At 40.8% G+C, this 13,095-nt stretch overlaps 1 protein-coding gene across 3 annotated transcripts in view; it reads right to left on the reverse strand.

Annotated features, from left to right (window-relative positions):
* The window catches only part of XAB2 (XPA binding protein 2), a 1,020,149-nt gene that overhangs the window by 681,041 nt on the left and 326,013 nt on the right, over positions 1 to 13,095 (reverse strand). For all 3 annotated transcript variants that reach the window (XM_044084446.1, XM_044084447.1, XM_044084449.1), the window contains one exon: positions 10,162 to 10,326. In XM_044084446.1, the coding sequence (XP_043940381.1) occupies positions 10,162 to 10,326 (165 nt within the window). The remainder of the gene's footprint in view (positions 1 to 10,161; positions 10,327 to 13,095) is intronic.

Here is a 13,095-nt window from a genome sequence, read left to right on the forward strand (position 1 = left end):
ATAATGATCTGCAAGACTGCAGTGGCAAAGCCAGCTCTGGATTTAGAGAAAATTGGCAAATGGTAATGCTTGGTGAAAGTATGTACAGAACTCCAAGTAGCAGCTTCTAGGATGTCCCTAGTAGGGACGCCTCTGAGAAACGCTGTGGAGGTAGATGCAGCCCTGGTGGAGTGAGGTCTGATCCCCTGTGGGATAGGTTTTCCATGGTGCTTATAGCAGAAATGAATGCAATGGCCTATCCATTTGGATATGGTTTGCTTTGAAATAGCCTTCCCCTCTTCCCCTACAGCAAATGCCACCAGCAGTTGTTATGATTTCCTTTGAGGTTTAGTCCTGTCCAAGTAGAATCAAAGTTGTCTGTGCACATCTAAGGAATGCAGTATCCGTTCCCCTTTGCTCTGTGGATTGGGAAAGAAGGTTGGCAAATGAATGGACTGATTAAGAGCCACACTAGATACCACCTTGGGCATGAAGGATGGATTGGTTCTGAGGGACACCCTGTCCGCATGAAAGATGATGAAAGGCTCCACTGCCATAAGGGCCTGTAATTCAGATACCCTTCTTGCTGAAGTGATTGCTAAAAGGAAAGCTGTTTTCCAAGAAAGAAATTTTAAGTCTGCAGTAGCAGCTGGCTCGAAAGGAGGTAGAGTGAGTTTCTCCAAAACAAAGTTAAGGTCCCAGGCTGGGGTTAGAGCTCTCCTGGGTGGTCGCAATTTTTTGGCCCCTTTGAGGAATTGCTTGAGCAGTGGATGAGAGAAGAGGGGAGGTTCTGTGTTATAATGAGCTGAAATGTCTGAGGCGTGAATTTTGATGGAGGAAAAAGACAGGCCCTGGTGAAGCATTTCAGTTAAGTATTGTAAAATCGGAGGTAAATTGGGTGCTGCTGTGCTCATCCCTTGAAATTGGTTCCAGGCACAGAATCTTTTCCATTTTTCAGCATAAGATTTTCTAGTACTAGGCCTCCTTGCCTCTAAAATTATATCCATCACAGGTTTACTGAGGGATGATAAAGGAGACATTAGGTAATTAGCCAGGCTGCTAGGTTCAGTGTTAGAAGCTGAGAGTGCAGAATCTGGTTCTCCTGCTGAGACAACAGGGAAGGAGTCTGAGGCAGGTGCCATGGGGCTAACTGTGACACACTGCACAGGAGGGGGTACCAGTGCTGACGTGGCCAGTCTCGTGCAATCAAAATCATCCTTGGTTTGTCCTGTTTGATTTTTAGTAGTACTTTGGAGAGCAGAGGCGGGGGGGGGGGGCATAGACTGATAGGTTTTTCCAGCTGAAGGACAGAGCAACCAATGCCAGGCTTGTTTGTGGGGCGTCTTTGTGCAAAATGTGTCCAATTGGTAGTTCTGGGGAGAGGCAAACAGGTCTATCTCTGGGCTCTCCCATTTGCTTGTCAACATGTTGAAAATCCTTGGTTCCAGTTTCCACTCGTGTGGGTCCATGAGGTTTCTGCTTAGTCCATCTGCCAGTGTATTTAATTTTCCTGGCAGGAATTGAGCTTGTAGGCGCACTTGGTAGCTCAAGGCTGTGTTCCACAATGCCATGGCTAGTCTGCAGAGGTGGTAAGAATGTGTACCCCCCTGCTTGTTCATGTACCACATAACAGTGGTGTTGTCTGTCTTTACCATTAGATGTCCTGGAAGAATGTGGTCCTTGAAGGCTGTCAGAGCATTCTGTACAGCTAACATTTCTTTCTGACTGATATGCAGGTGCATTTGACTTGGATTCCATTTGCCCTGAAAGCACTTCCCTGCCAGGTGAGCCCCCCATGCATAGTCTGATGCATCTGTTGTTAGGGTTTGGGTGGCAGAGGGTGGTGTGAAAGGTAGTACCTTGTTTTGGTGGCAGGCCTCTGCCCACCAAAGGAACTCTAGGCGCAGGCAAGGTATGATAGGAATCATTGCTTCTAGATCCTGAGAATGTTGACACCATAGGCTTTTTAGATACCACTGTAGTTTCCTCATATGCAGTCTTGCATATGGAATTAGAAGAATGGAGGCCATTAACCCCAACGCTTGCAGTATTTGTCTTGCAGATAGCAGGGTTTTTGTGGCCACTTGTTTGAAGTAGGTTGTCAAATGTATTTGTTTCTTTGGCATGAGGAAAGACATCTGGGAAGTTGTATTGAAGCTTGCTCCCAGGAATATAATTTGCTGACAGGGTACCAGGTGTGATTTCTTTTCATTTATGGTGTACCCCAGACAAGTTAGAACCCTTTGTACAAAGGCCAGATGATTCAAAAGAATATCCTGGCTTTCTGCCTGAATTAGACAATTTTCCCAGTATGGGTATATTTGAATATTTCTTTGCCTGCAAAATGCAATGACTGGAGCTAGGCACTTTGTGAATACCCTGGGCACAGTAGATAAGCCAAAGGGCAGTGCAGAGAAATGACAGTGCGTGTAAGCCTGCTTTGAAGCGTAGGTATCTTCTGCATGATTCTCTGATTGGGATGTGCAGGTATGCTTCTTTTAAATCTAGTGTTGCCAACCAGGCATCTTTGCCTAGCATAGGAAGCAGCTGGAGAAGAGTCAGCATCTTGAATTTTGGAATCTCCAAAAAGGTGTTTAGAGTAGACCGGTCCAGGATAGGACACCAAGAATTGTCTTTTCTAGGTACCAGGAAAAGTCTCAAGTAGAAACCTTGTCCCTTTTCCTCTTCTGGTACCAATTGAATAGCCCCTATGCTTAAGAGAGGAAGTACTTGCTTTTGGGCCTCTGCCCACTGATTTAAGGGTAGATCTGGCCACCTGCTTGGTGTTGGTAATGTGTGGAAGTGAAATCTGTATCCCTGGGAGACTATATTTAAAACCCATTTGTCCTGGATAATGAGTTCCCCAAAGGGGCAGTCAGTTGATAAATACTTGGAGATTTTAAAAGGAAGTAATTGAGACAGTTTACCATAGGGGGAGTCTTATTACTTCCAGATTTGGAAGTGGAGGCCCCCCACTGCTTAGTCCTGTGCGTACCCTGGGACTGCAGCCTGGGAGCTCTGCTGGATCTGGGTTTGGACTGAGAAGGTCTGGAAGAGGCAGGAAAGGACCAATTCATGGCAGGTCAATGCCTGCTAAATCATGGAGGTTGTACTTGTAAAAAATCTTTAATAGTTTGCATAGAATTAGCTTTTTCTTCCATCTTTTTAAGAACTTCTTCAGACTTGTTGCCAAACAGCCGGTCCTGGTTTAGTGGAGCATCCAGTAATTTTGCTTTAACATGATCTGGTAGGGATTGTTCCTTAAGACAAGCATGCCTTCTAAGTACAGACCCAGTCACTGCAGCCCTGCAAGATGCCTCTAGAGAGCCAAAACCACATTGCAAAATATGTTTTCCAACCGGTTCAGCTGAATGCAATAAATCCTGTAAATCCTTATTTTCAGCACAATCAGGAAACACCACCATTTTCTGTTTAAGCAATCCAATAATATGCTGCTGATACTTCAACATATGAAACTGGCAGTTTAAGACCCTAATGGCCAAAGTTGCAGAAGTGTATACCTTCTTGCCCGTTCTATCCAGCGCCCTGGAGTCTTTATCAGAGGGGGTAGGATTTTTGGCAGTAGTAGCTTTAATGCCCTTTGGCCCCTGTGAAATGGTCTCAGGATCCGCAGTAGGATTTTTGAAAAGGAACTTGTGAGAGTCAGGGACCCTGTAATATCTATCAGGTTTCCTGGGAGCAGGAGGTAAAGAGTCAGGGGCCAAGCTAGATTATGCAAATGCATCATCAACAATGTCTAGTACAGGAGGTATGGCTAAAGGCCTGTGCTGGGACAAGAGTAAGAAATCCCTGAGCCTCTTTTCAGAATCAGAGAAATCCTGACTTTCCCAACGAAAATACTCCCTGAGAGTATGCAGGGTTTCACCAAAAGAGAAATCCTCTGGGGGGGAAGCAGAGGGAATGGAGTCCTCACCATCAGAATCCTCATAGGTAGATAAGGGTAAATCCTGGTCATAAGAGGAAACAGAAAGCTCAGAATCCTGGTCGAAGTATCATAAACAAACTCAGTCCTAGGTCTCTTAGAGGGGGAAGGCTGGCTTCCCCTGATTAAAGTAATAAGGTCTTCAGCCATTCTTATCATCTGTTTTTTAGGCATAGAGGCCTGACCATGTGGGTCTGGGCATCAGTTTTATAGGCATGGTTCGAGATTTAGGCCTTGAAGAAGAAGATGGCGTTGGTTTAATACGCAAGTCAGTAGGCCTAAATACACCCTCAGAAGCCGGTGCCTGCACAGCGGCTTCGGACCCATCAAAGGTAGAGACATCCGCAGGTTCCACAGTTGAAGCATCTCGTGGCATACTGGCCTCCGAAAGGGTCTCAGTAGAGGCTTGCGAATCAGAAGTAGCAGGTATCAGGGGCTGCGAAAGCACCTTACTGAGTACCGGCCAACTGGCGACTGGCTTAGGAGAAGCGTCGTCGGCAGCTTTGGACCTAGGCGGCCTGTCTCTGTCTTTATCTTTGAGTTTTTTCGGAATGTCGGTAGTTGGATGGCTGACCAAAGACATATCAGGACAACTGAACCGAGCACCAAAATATTTAGAAGCGTAAATATACCAACGACGGATATTTTGTGGTTTAAATAAGGCACAAAATCGACAGAGAGGTACATCGTGGTCAGGGCCTAGACAAGGAATACAGTACGAATGAAAATCTTTATGAGGTATTTGCTTTCCACAAGTAATGTAATTATTTACTTTTACTGACATCGGTTAAGAGTAAGAAAAACTTTCCCCAATGGGGTACTTAGCTTTTAGTTGAAGACTTCGGTTCTGAAAGTCGAAAACGAAAATTTCAGGAGTCGGCCGACCAGCACTTGCGAAATGCTTCTGCTTTGGGCACTGCATGGCAAGAAAGACTGATGCAATGGCGTCAGCTGCATGTTTTATACCCCTGACGACCTAACGTCATGGAAGAAGGGACAGCAACCGACGCAGGACCCAAGACTTTGTTAATCAGGCCGACTGAGGGCTGATAACCCAAATGTAATGACTGCAACGATGAAACACGAAGAACATCTGCCCTTTGGAAATACCTGGAGAGGTACAGTGAGCTGTTTTACTGGATGGCTGGTAGGGTCGAATAGAGAGCCTTGTCCTTCTGTACAGTACAGGAGGGTCTAGTGCTAGGGTTTATAAGAGCTTGCTGTGAGTTTTGAGCAAGTGCCGGGCTGAGAAATGAATGGCTTGAGTGCTTAAGTTGAACGTTTGTCTAGTTCCAAGGGAAAAATTGAAGAGGAGACTTTGTGGAGCTGGGAATACTTTTACCCTAGCTAACCGACGCTGCCAGGCACGCAAAACCGGGCAAATTCGGTATTTATAGCAGGGAAATGAAAGAGATAGAAATTAGCCCAAAATGGCCAATAAACTACTAATTTCTGGGCTGAAACCACTCCTCCAGGGACAGATAGACTGCTCAAAGCTCCTCTTTCTCACAGGTGAACAGAAAAACTTCCTTCTATCCAAGTAGGGTATGGGCAAACACAGAGATTTGTAACATAGCCCTGAATTCAGCACTAACCTGAAAAATGGACTATACTAGCTTAGGAAGGCGGGAAACAAGCTTATATATATATATATATATATATATATATATATATATATATATATATATATATATATATATTCCAGAAAATAAAGCAGATACAATCAAAAAAAATTTTAAATGCACAGAAAAGGATACTTATTGTTATACATCATAGATCAGAGATGTAGTCAATGCCCCTAGTAATAAAGTAGGAAGAAACACAAATACAGTAAAAGCAGATGAATAAAGTGCTATTTTTTATATATAAAACAATAGAAAAATGAACAAACTGATTTAAACAAGTTACCCAATTAACCAGGAAAAAAGCTCAAAACTGAGCCCTGTTCCAGCAGTCTTCAATCAGACAAGTTGTAACTGCACACTCCTGCTACTAGGGTGCAGGGGAACCTTCTCCAAAAAAAGATGGCCTGGATCAGTGCTCAAGTTATACAAACAAAGCTAGATTCAGCAGGCCTGAATCTGGTCTATGCTACAGCAACAAGGCGCACCAATTTCAGAAAGAAACAGTTCAAATAAACAGGCACAAAAAGCCTGTGACCAGAAATTCCCAGCTCAGAAGGGCAGAATCCAGCCTCTCCTCCCACAAGAGTGCAGACCACAAACCCTCCTTATGTAGAATAACTGGCCTGAAGCCCAATGCTTAAGCCAGAACTAATACACTTTTAGAATAGCAGACACTGGGCCTTCAATCATCAATTCCCAGCTTAGAAGGATGTAAGCTACCTGTCCTGCCACAACAGTGCAGACCACAAACTTTCTTAATGTAAAACAACCTGTATGAAGCCCAAGTGCTTAAACCAAAAGACTTAGAATAACAGTTACAATTTAATCAGGCTACTACCAAACAGTAATAAATGCAGCAGAATAAATAAAATTGAGTACTTTTAAGAAAAGCAAAATAAAGTAGGAGGAAACACAAATACAGTAGAAGCAGATGAATAAAGTGCATTTTTAAGTGCAAGGAGAGAGGAAGGAAGAACCTAAGTGGGTTGGCCTTCTCAAATCTTCTCTCTGTATTAAGTAGAGTGAACACTAGACTCAGAATATGATCTCACTGTACTCGGTTAAGTGAGTAAATGAGATGGACCCAGGAGGAGTGCTCTAATACAGACTTAACAGGAGGGGCGGGCAATTCCAAAGCCACCAACACTAATACCAAACACAAGAACAGGGAGGGTGGGCTGGGAAACTAACTGCAGAGAGAGAGACACCACACTGTTCAATGAAACACACAATTAGGAAACAGAAAAAATGAAAATACAGTACTTATAAAACTGCAAGTTTGTACTTAACAGAAGACTAAAATGCACTACTGCAAGTTTCACTTAACTTCAGCTTCTAATGCAGATGATTGTAGCCAAGCAGGTCTCTCAGAAATTCCTTAATTACAAACAGCAGTAATGGAAAGAAAATAGTTTTTCAAAGAAGGCTGTAATGATATGGAATGGGTGAGGCAGGTATAATAAAACTAGACCCTTGAAGCGTATCTCCCAACTGTCCCTGATTTTCAGGAATGTTTCCAACTCTGTCTCAGATTTTTACTCTGCCCCTCCTAAAAGTTGTGATTTCACCCCTAAAGCCTGAGCAGTAGGTTGAGTACCCTGTATAACTATCTTGAACAGAAAATGATTGAGGCCTTAGCACATTCTGCCATGGTGTCCACAGAGATATCTTCACTTTTCGACCTCACACTGAAAAAGAAGATACAGCTTTAAAATTCTGCATTCCTTATCAGTCATATTAGCTTTTGTGAGGTACTTTTATAGCTCATGGACTAAACACCTAATTTTCCTCTGGAAGAGACCACCAAGCCTGCAGAACCTGACACATCTGTCCAGACTGACATGCAGCAGAGTACTGCTGTGAATGCCCTACCCCTGGAATGTGCAGAAGAGGCCAAATTACATTTCAGTGTTTCATCTACAAAGTCAGTTACATAAAAAAAAAAAAAAAAAAAAATTGGTAAGCTGGTAATACTGCAATAGGGAATGACTGATAAACCAACAAGTTCATAGTTACTAGGCATCTCATACAAAGGAGGGCACACTCAGGAGTGTAAAACCTCCCCATTTCCCCCTTAAAATGCATCAAATAATCAGCAATTGAAAGGGCACTGCAATACCAGCACTCCATCTCCATGGTGTGCTGCATGGTGTGGAAGCAGAAAGGCAATTATGCAATTAACACTGCTTTCAAATTCTACAGTGCAAACAGTGACTGCCATTTGCTAAAAAGTTAGTTGCACATTGAAAACAGACTTAGCATAAGCAACAGCAAACTTCTCTTCCCTTGAAACTCACAATTTCATGATAATACAGTGAAATTCATAATCCCTTGAAAATGCACTAAATCTCATTTCCCTGAAAATGTACTGAAACTCAAACTCACAATTCTGTCAGCAGTTTAGTAGTTGATGTAGAGGATTCAAGCTCTTGTCTCCACTGAAGCTCACAATTCCTTCAGCAGTCTGGTAATTGGTATAGAAGATTCAGGCTCTTGTGTCCTGTAACGAAGTTGCAGGGTCAAGCCTGATCAAATTAAATGACAAACTTGCCTCCCCCATCTACGGCATTACATACCATAGTTCTAAAAGCCACAAACTTTATGAGGAATAAGCTAAAAACATGAGGCAAAAATCTGGACAATTGAGAGCTATACATACCTCTCAATCTCTTAGTCCAAGAAATCTGGACAAAGCCTAAAATAATGGTGATACATGGCCTAAAGTAGGGATAGATTTTAAATATTTCCCTTTTTAACATAGTTGCTAGAATAACAGGATATATGTTAGCATGCATTTTCAGAAGGATATGAAGGCAAACTCATATATATGTCAGCATTTAGTGATTTCAATTCTCCGGGAAATGTCAGAAAACCAGAAATTTTATGATAAATGGACTAAAACAATGAGGCTAAATCTGGACAGTTGAGAGGCATTTTAAAAACACCCCCCCCCCCCCACATATACACACAAACGTACACACAAAACCTTCTCTTTTACCGTAAAGGCTTTTTTTGAATTCTGTGTGCAAGTGTGGAATGACTTTACATCCGCTGTAGCATGCGTGTGCACAATGCATGCATAATCCTCCTTAAAAGAGAAGACACCACCACAGCATTGTTAAGAATCTTTTTCTTAATTAATATTTAAGTCTCTTGGCCAGAGTGCCCCCCCCCAGCCATGGGGCCGTAGGTGACTACCTATTTCTCTTACTGCTGCTGGATTCAGCTCTGCTGCTACTACCCTTTTAACATCCAAATAACTTCCCTCTAATTGGATGCCCATCCTCTAATTGTATAAATTGTGAAACAGACTTTCAGAAAATAAGAAAAGTGGAATTCTTTTGCAGTATTAGAACTCTTTTTAACACTAAGTGCATGCTAACCTACATTAAAGTGCCCAAATCAATAAATCTTTTTTTTTCATCTTAAAATGTAGCAGTTTCACCTTCCCTCAAACACAGACAGTTTCTATCCAATCTAATGCATTTTGGTTACAAAATGCAGCATCAGCTGTTACCACATGGACCTATAGTTAATAAAATAAAAAAAAAATAAAATATAGTTGTGTCCATGACAATGTTCACTGCCTATTTGAAAAGGCAAGGACATTCTCCTCACACATGATGATGCACGCAGTATAATTTTGATGATACTGCTTGCATCATTATCATCATGGTGACACAGAGCAGTACAGGAACATCACATATTACTTTGTATCACCCAGAAACAACATTATAATGCTGGCCGAGTGCATTCCAGTTTTCCTCCTTGGTACACTCTCCAATATACTATTACAACATATGAGCATATGGTTACTAATAAACAAGACAAGGATCACAACACAAACAACAGGAAATATCAACCTTAATAAATAGCACAAATGAACACATCTACAGGGGGCAAGACCAACTGCACTTCCCACTACCCTGTATATGTACTAATGCTAAAATGCTAAGCCTTGTCAATTAAGGTGAAAACTTCACTAACCCCAAAGTTTCAGAATACAGGAAACCTACAGTCTCAATATTCACTAATATGAAGCAGCCTAATGTCATCTAAGCAATCATGTTTCAAGCATACCAAACCTGACAAACCAACCTTTGCCTCCAAACCACCACAGACTACCCCTCAAGACAGCAGCACATAGATGGCAGTCATTATCCTCACTTTAGTGCATAGCCGGCCTTAGGCATAGGCCAACTAGGCGGTCACCTAGGGCACTGCTCTAGCAGGGGCACTTTTCCAGTATTTATTTGGTGTAAGTAGACAAGGATGGGGGCACTGAGTGGTATGGAGGGGCGCCGTGGAGCCCTTTTTCCTAGAGCATCACTTGACCTAAGGCCGCTCCTGCTTCAGTGGACAAGATTTCATGACAGGAAGAAATAATATTCCAAAACCTGAAAAAGTAAGCATCAATGTTCCTCCTAATCACGCCTTCCTTTCTTCACACAGTATAACCACACATGTTCACAGAAACTTCTGTAGCAAAATTTTATTCCCACACCCTGCTAGTTTGTCACCACAGTGCGATCTGGTTAACTAGAAAAAAAAAATCTGAAAAAAGCATTAAAAAATGGATGCAAGCAAAACAGCCTAATAAGTGGAATATATTACCTTTTCAAAATGACCACTTCTAATGTAGTAATCTGCTAGAGAACACCACAACTTTCCTAGCTGATCTGTAAATCTGGTCAGACCACCTCGTATAATTGCTCCAACATTCAGAGATTTGACTTTGTCAGGATTCTGGGAAATCAGGTCACACAACTCATGCCATAACTGAATGAAAAAAAAAAACAGTTAATTAAATGGATGTCTCTGAAGAAGAGAAATACCATTTCAAAAGTTGATTTTACTGCAAAGTCTTAAAGAAGAAAAACTACCAGGAAATTTTAGTCTTAAAAGAAGTAAATAAGTCCAAATGTCTGACATTTCTGTTGCTGCTGTATCAGTAAATCATTACAAATGGGTTTCATATCTGCCGAGGATTTGGTCCAGGCTAAGGTGGTTTCATTTGCCTTTCTGTCTCACCCAATCCATTGTCGAGTGTTTTATGTGAATTATCAAACTCCAGGAGAATATTTGCTACATATGCTAGATGTCCACAGGTAGTTTTGATGACATATCAGAAAAAAAGACAAAAAATCAGACCATCACTTTCTAACCTTCAAAAAAAAAAAAAAAAGAAAAGCTAGCATTACTGTCACTAAATAACCTTTTAAAAACGTACAAAATACAATGGACACAAATGGAGATGTTTGTTCTAGCTCTTTCATCGTTTAATAGAAACATACTTCCTCAGAACGCAGTTATCCGTGTACATTTATACCCAGTTAAAAGCCTTATCTTAATTAATGGCAACCATTCACATTCCACTTTATAGTGACACTCTTACCAGGAAGTATGGTGACATCTAATTTTGCCTGCTAAATTAACTCTTTTCCAAAGTAGAAATTATATCACCCCTGTTACATGTTCTATAACAAAGAACTTTTTTTAAAAAATGAGTGAATGCTTTAACAATGCATCTACATGTACTGTATTCCTAACAGCATTAACACAAATTTTTGCTAAAAACTTTTGGTGTGGTCTTGTTCTTGTAAAAAGAACCAGATGTGGTGCAAACCACAAGATAAACTATTCCAAGTACAATTAAAATTTGGCTAAAACTTCCTTCCACTGTAGGTACAAAACTGTAGTTACAAATACTATTGCACCTGCAGGGCTAACAGGACCCACAATGACAGATCCCTACTTCTCTGTTAATAGCAAATATATGTGTGCAAGTATGTATATGTATAACTCCAGACACACTTATACATGTATCTCTATATATGAACATTATGTATTATAGCTAAATATATATACATATATATATATTGACACACATATATATACATATACGTGTGCGTGCATGCATGTGTGTCTGTATATATAATTGGGTCCTCTACAGAAACCCAAACGCTCGCTTACCAGACTTCCAAATCACCGAGATGAAAAGGTCAACGAATGCACAACTCTGATGTCCTGGAACACTGACCTTCCACTCCAGGTAAGTAACCGCTTGACCATCCTGTTGAACTTTGCCCCTTACCCCCGCAGTGGTAAAATCTCGGAGTTGGTATATTTAGTTGGGGGGGGGGTGAAATCCCTGCATATGTGGGTCTGCTGATCTTCGGTCTTCCTTTTTTTTCAGGATGGCCAAGCGGCTAATTACATGGAGTGGAGAGTCGGTGTCCCGGGATGTCGGTGTTGTGCAGTCGTTGGCCATGTCATCTTGGAGTTTTGGAAGTCAGGTAAGTGAGCATTCAGGTTTCTGAAGGGGACACACACAGACAGATAAACATATATATATATATATATATATATATATATATATATATATATATATATATATTTATATATATATATATCTATGTATATATATATATATATATATATATATATATATATATATATATAAATCTGTATGAATATATGTATTTGTAATTATACACACACATATGCCTCCCTAGTGAAAGGTCGGCACTGAAAAGCTGTAAAATAGACTGACACCACAGGAGAACAGCGAATCTCAAAAATCACTCTTCTCTTTAAAACTTCTCTTTGTAGGGGGGGGGGGGCATCCCACTCCCTGAACTTGCATATACCAAGTCGTGGATCACCATATTTTAAAGAAAAGGGAATATTCTATGAAATGGCATCTCAGACGTAAGACCGATCTTCTTGTCATTCAGGTTCTATATTTAGGGACTCGATCTAGCAGGTTCCAATATTTTAAATGTTTAATTATACACACACACACACACACACACACACACACACACACACACACACATTGTTTAATTATACACACACACAGACACACACGTGTGTGTGTGTGTATCTATCTATATATATATGTGTGTGTATATATAATGTGTATGTGTATATGTACATATATATATATCTATATATATATATATATATATATATATATATATATATATGTATGTATATGGGATCCAGAAACATGCTGGACTAGCATATGTCCGAATCACAAAACATCGAACACATGCACACAAAAGCGCTTAAGATCAACAAGCGCTTCCGTGTATGTGTGCCTGTTTTGTAGATCGGACTACAGTGCAGGTAAAGGAAAATTCCCTTTTCCCCACTGTAGTGTGATCTCGGAGTGAAAATAATAAAGTAGGGGTGGTGTGAAGGGCACAGCCCCCCTGCAGAAACATGGATTTTTTTTTGAACTACACATACACGGAAGCGCTTTTCGATGTTAAGCGCTTTCGTGTTTGTGTGTTTGATGTTTTGTGATTCGGACATATGCTAGTCGAGCATGTGTCCTAGACCCATTTTATATATATCTATATCTATATCTATCTATATATATATATATATATATATATATATATATATATATATACACATGCACACACACACACACATATATATGTGTGTACACACACACACAGACATAGCTATACGTGTGTTTGTGTGTGTGTGTGTGTGTGTGTGTATAACTATATATATTTTTTTATAAATATATATATA

Source organism: Protopterus annectens, chromosome 9.part0 (genome assembly GCF_019279795.1).
Source record: "Protopterus annectens isolate FY-2018-M chromosome 9.part0, PAN1.0, whole genome shotgun sequence".
Classification (NCBI taxonomy): domain Eukaryota; kingdom Metazoa; phylum Chordata; order Ceratodontiformes; family Protopteridae; genus Protopterus; species Protopterus annectens.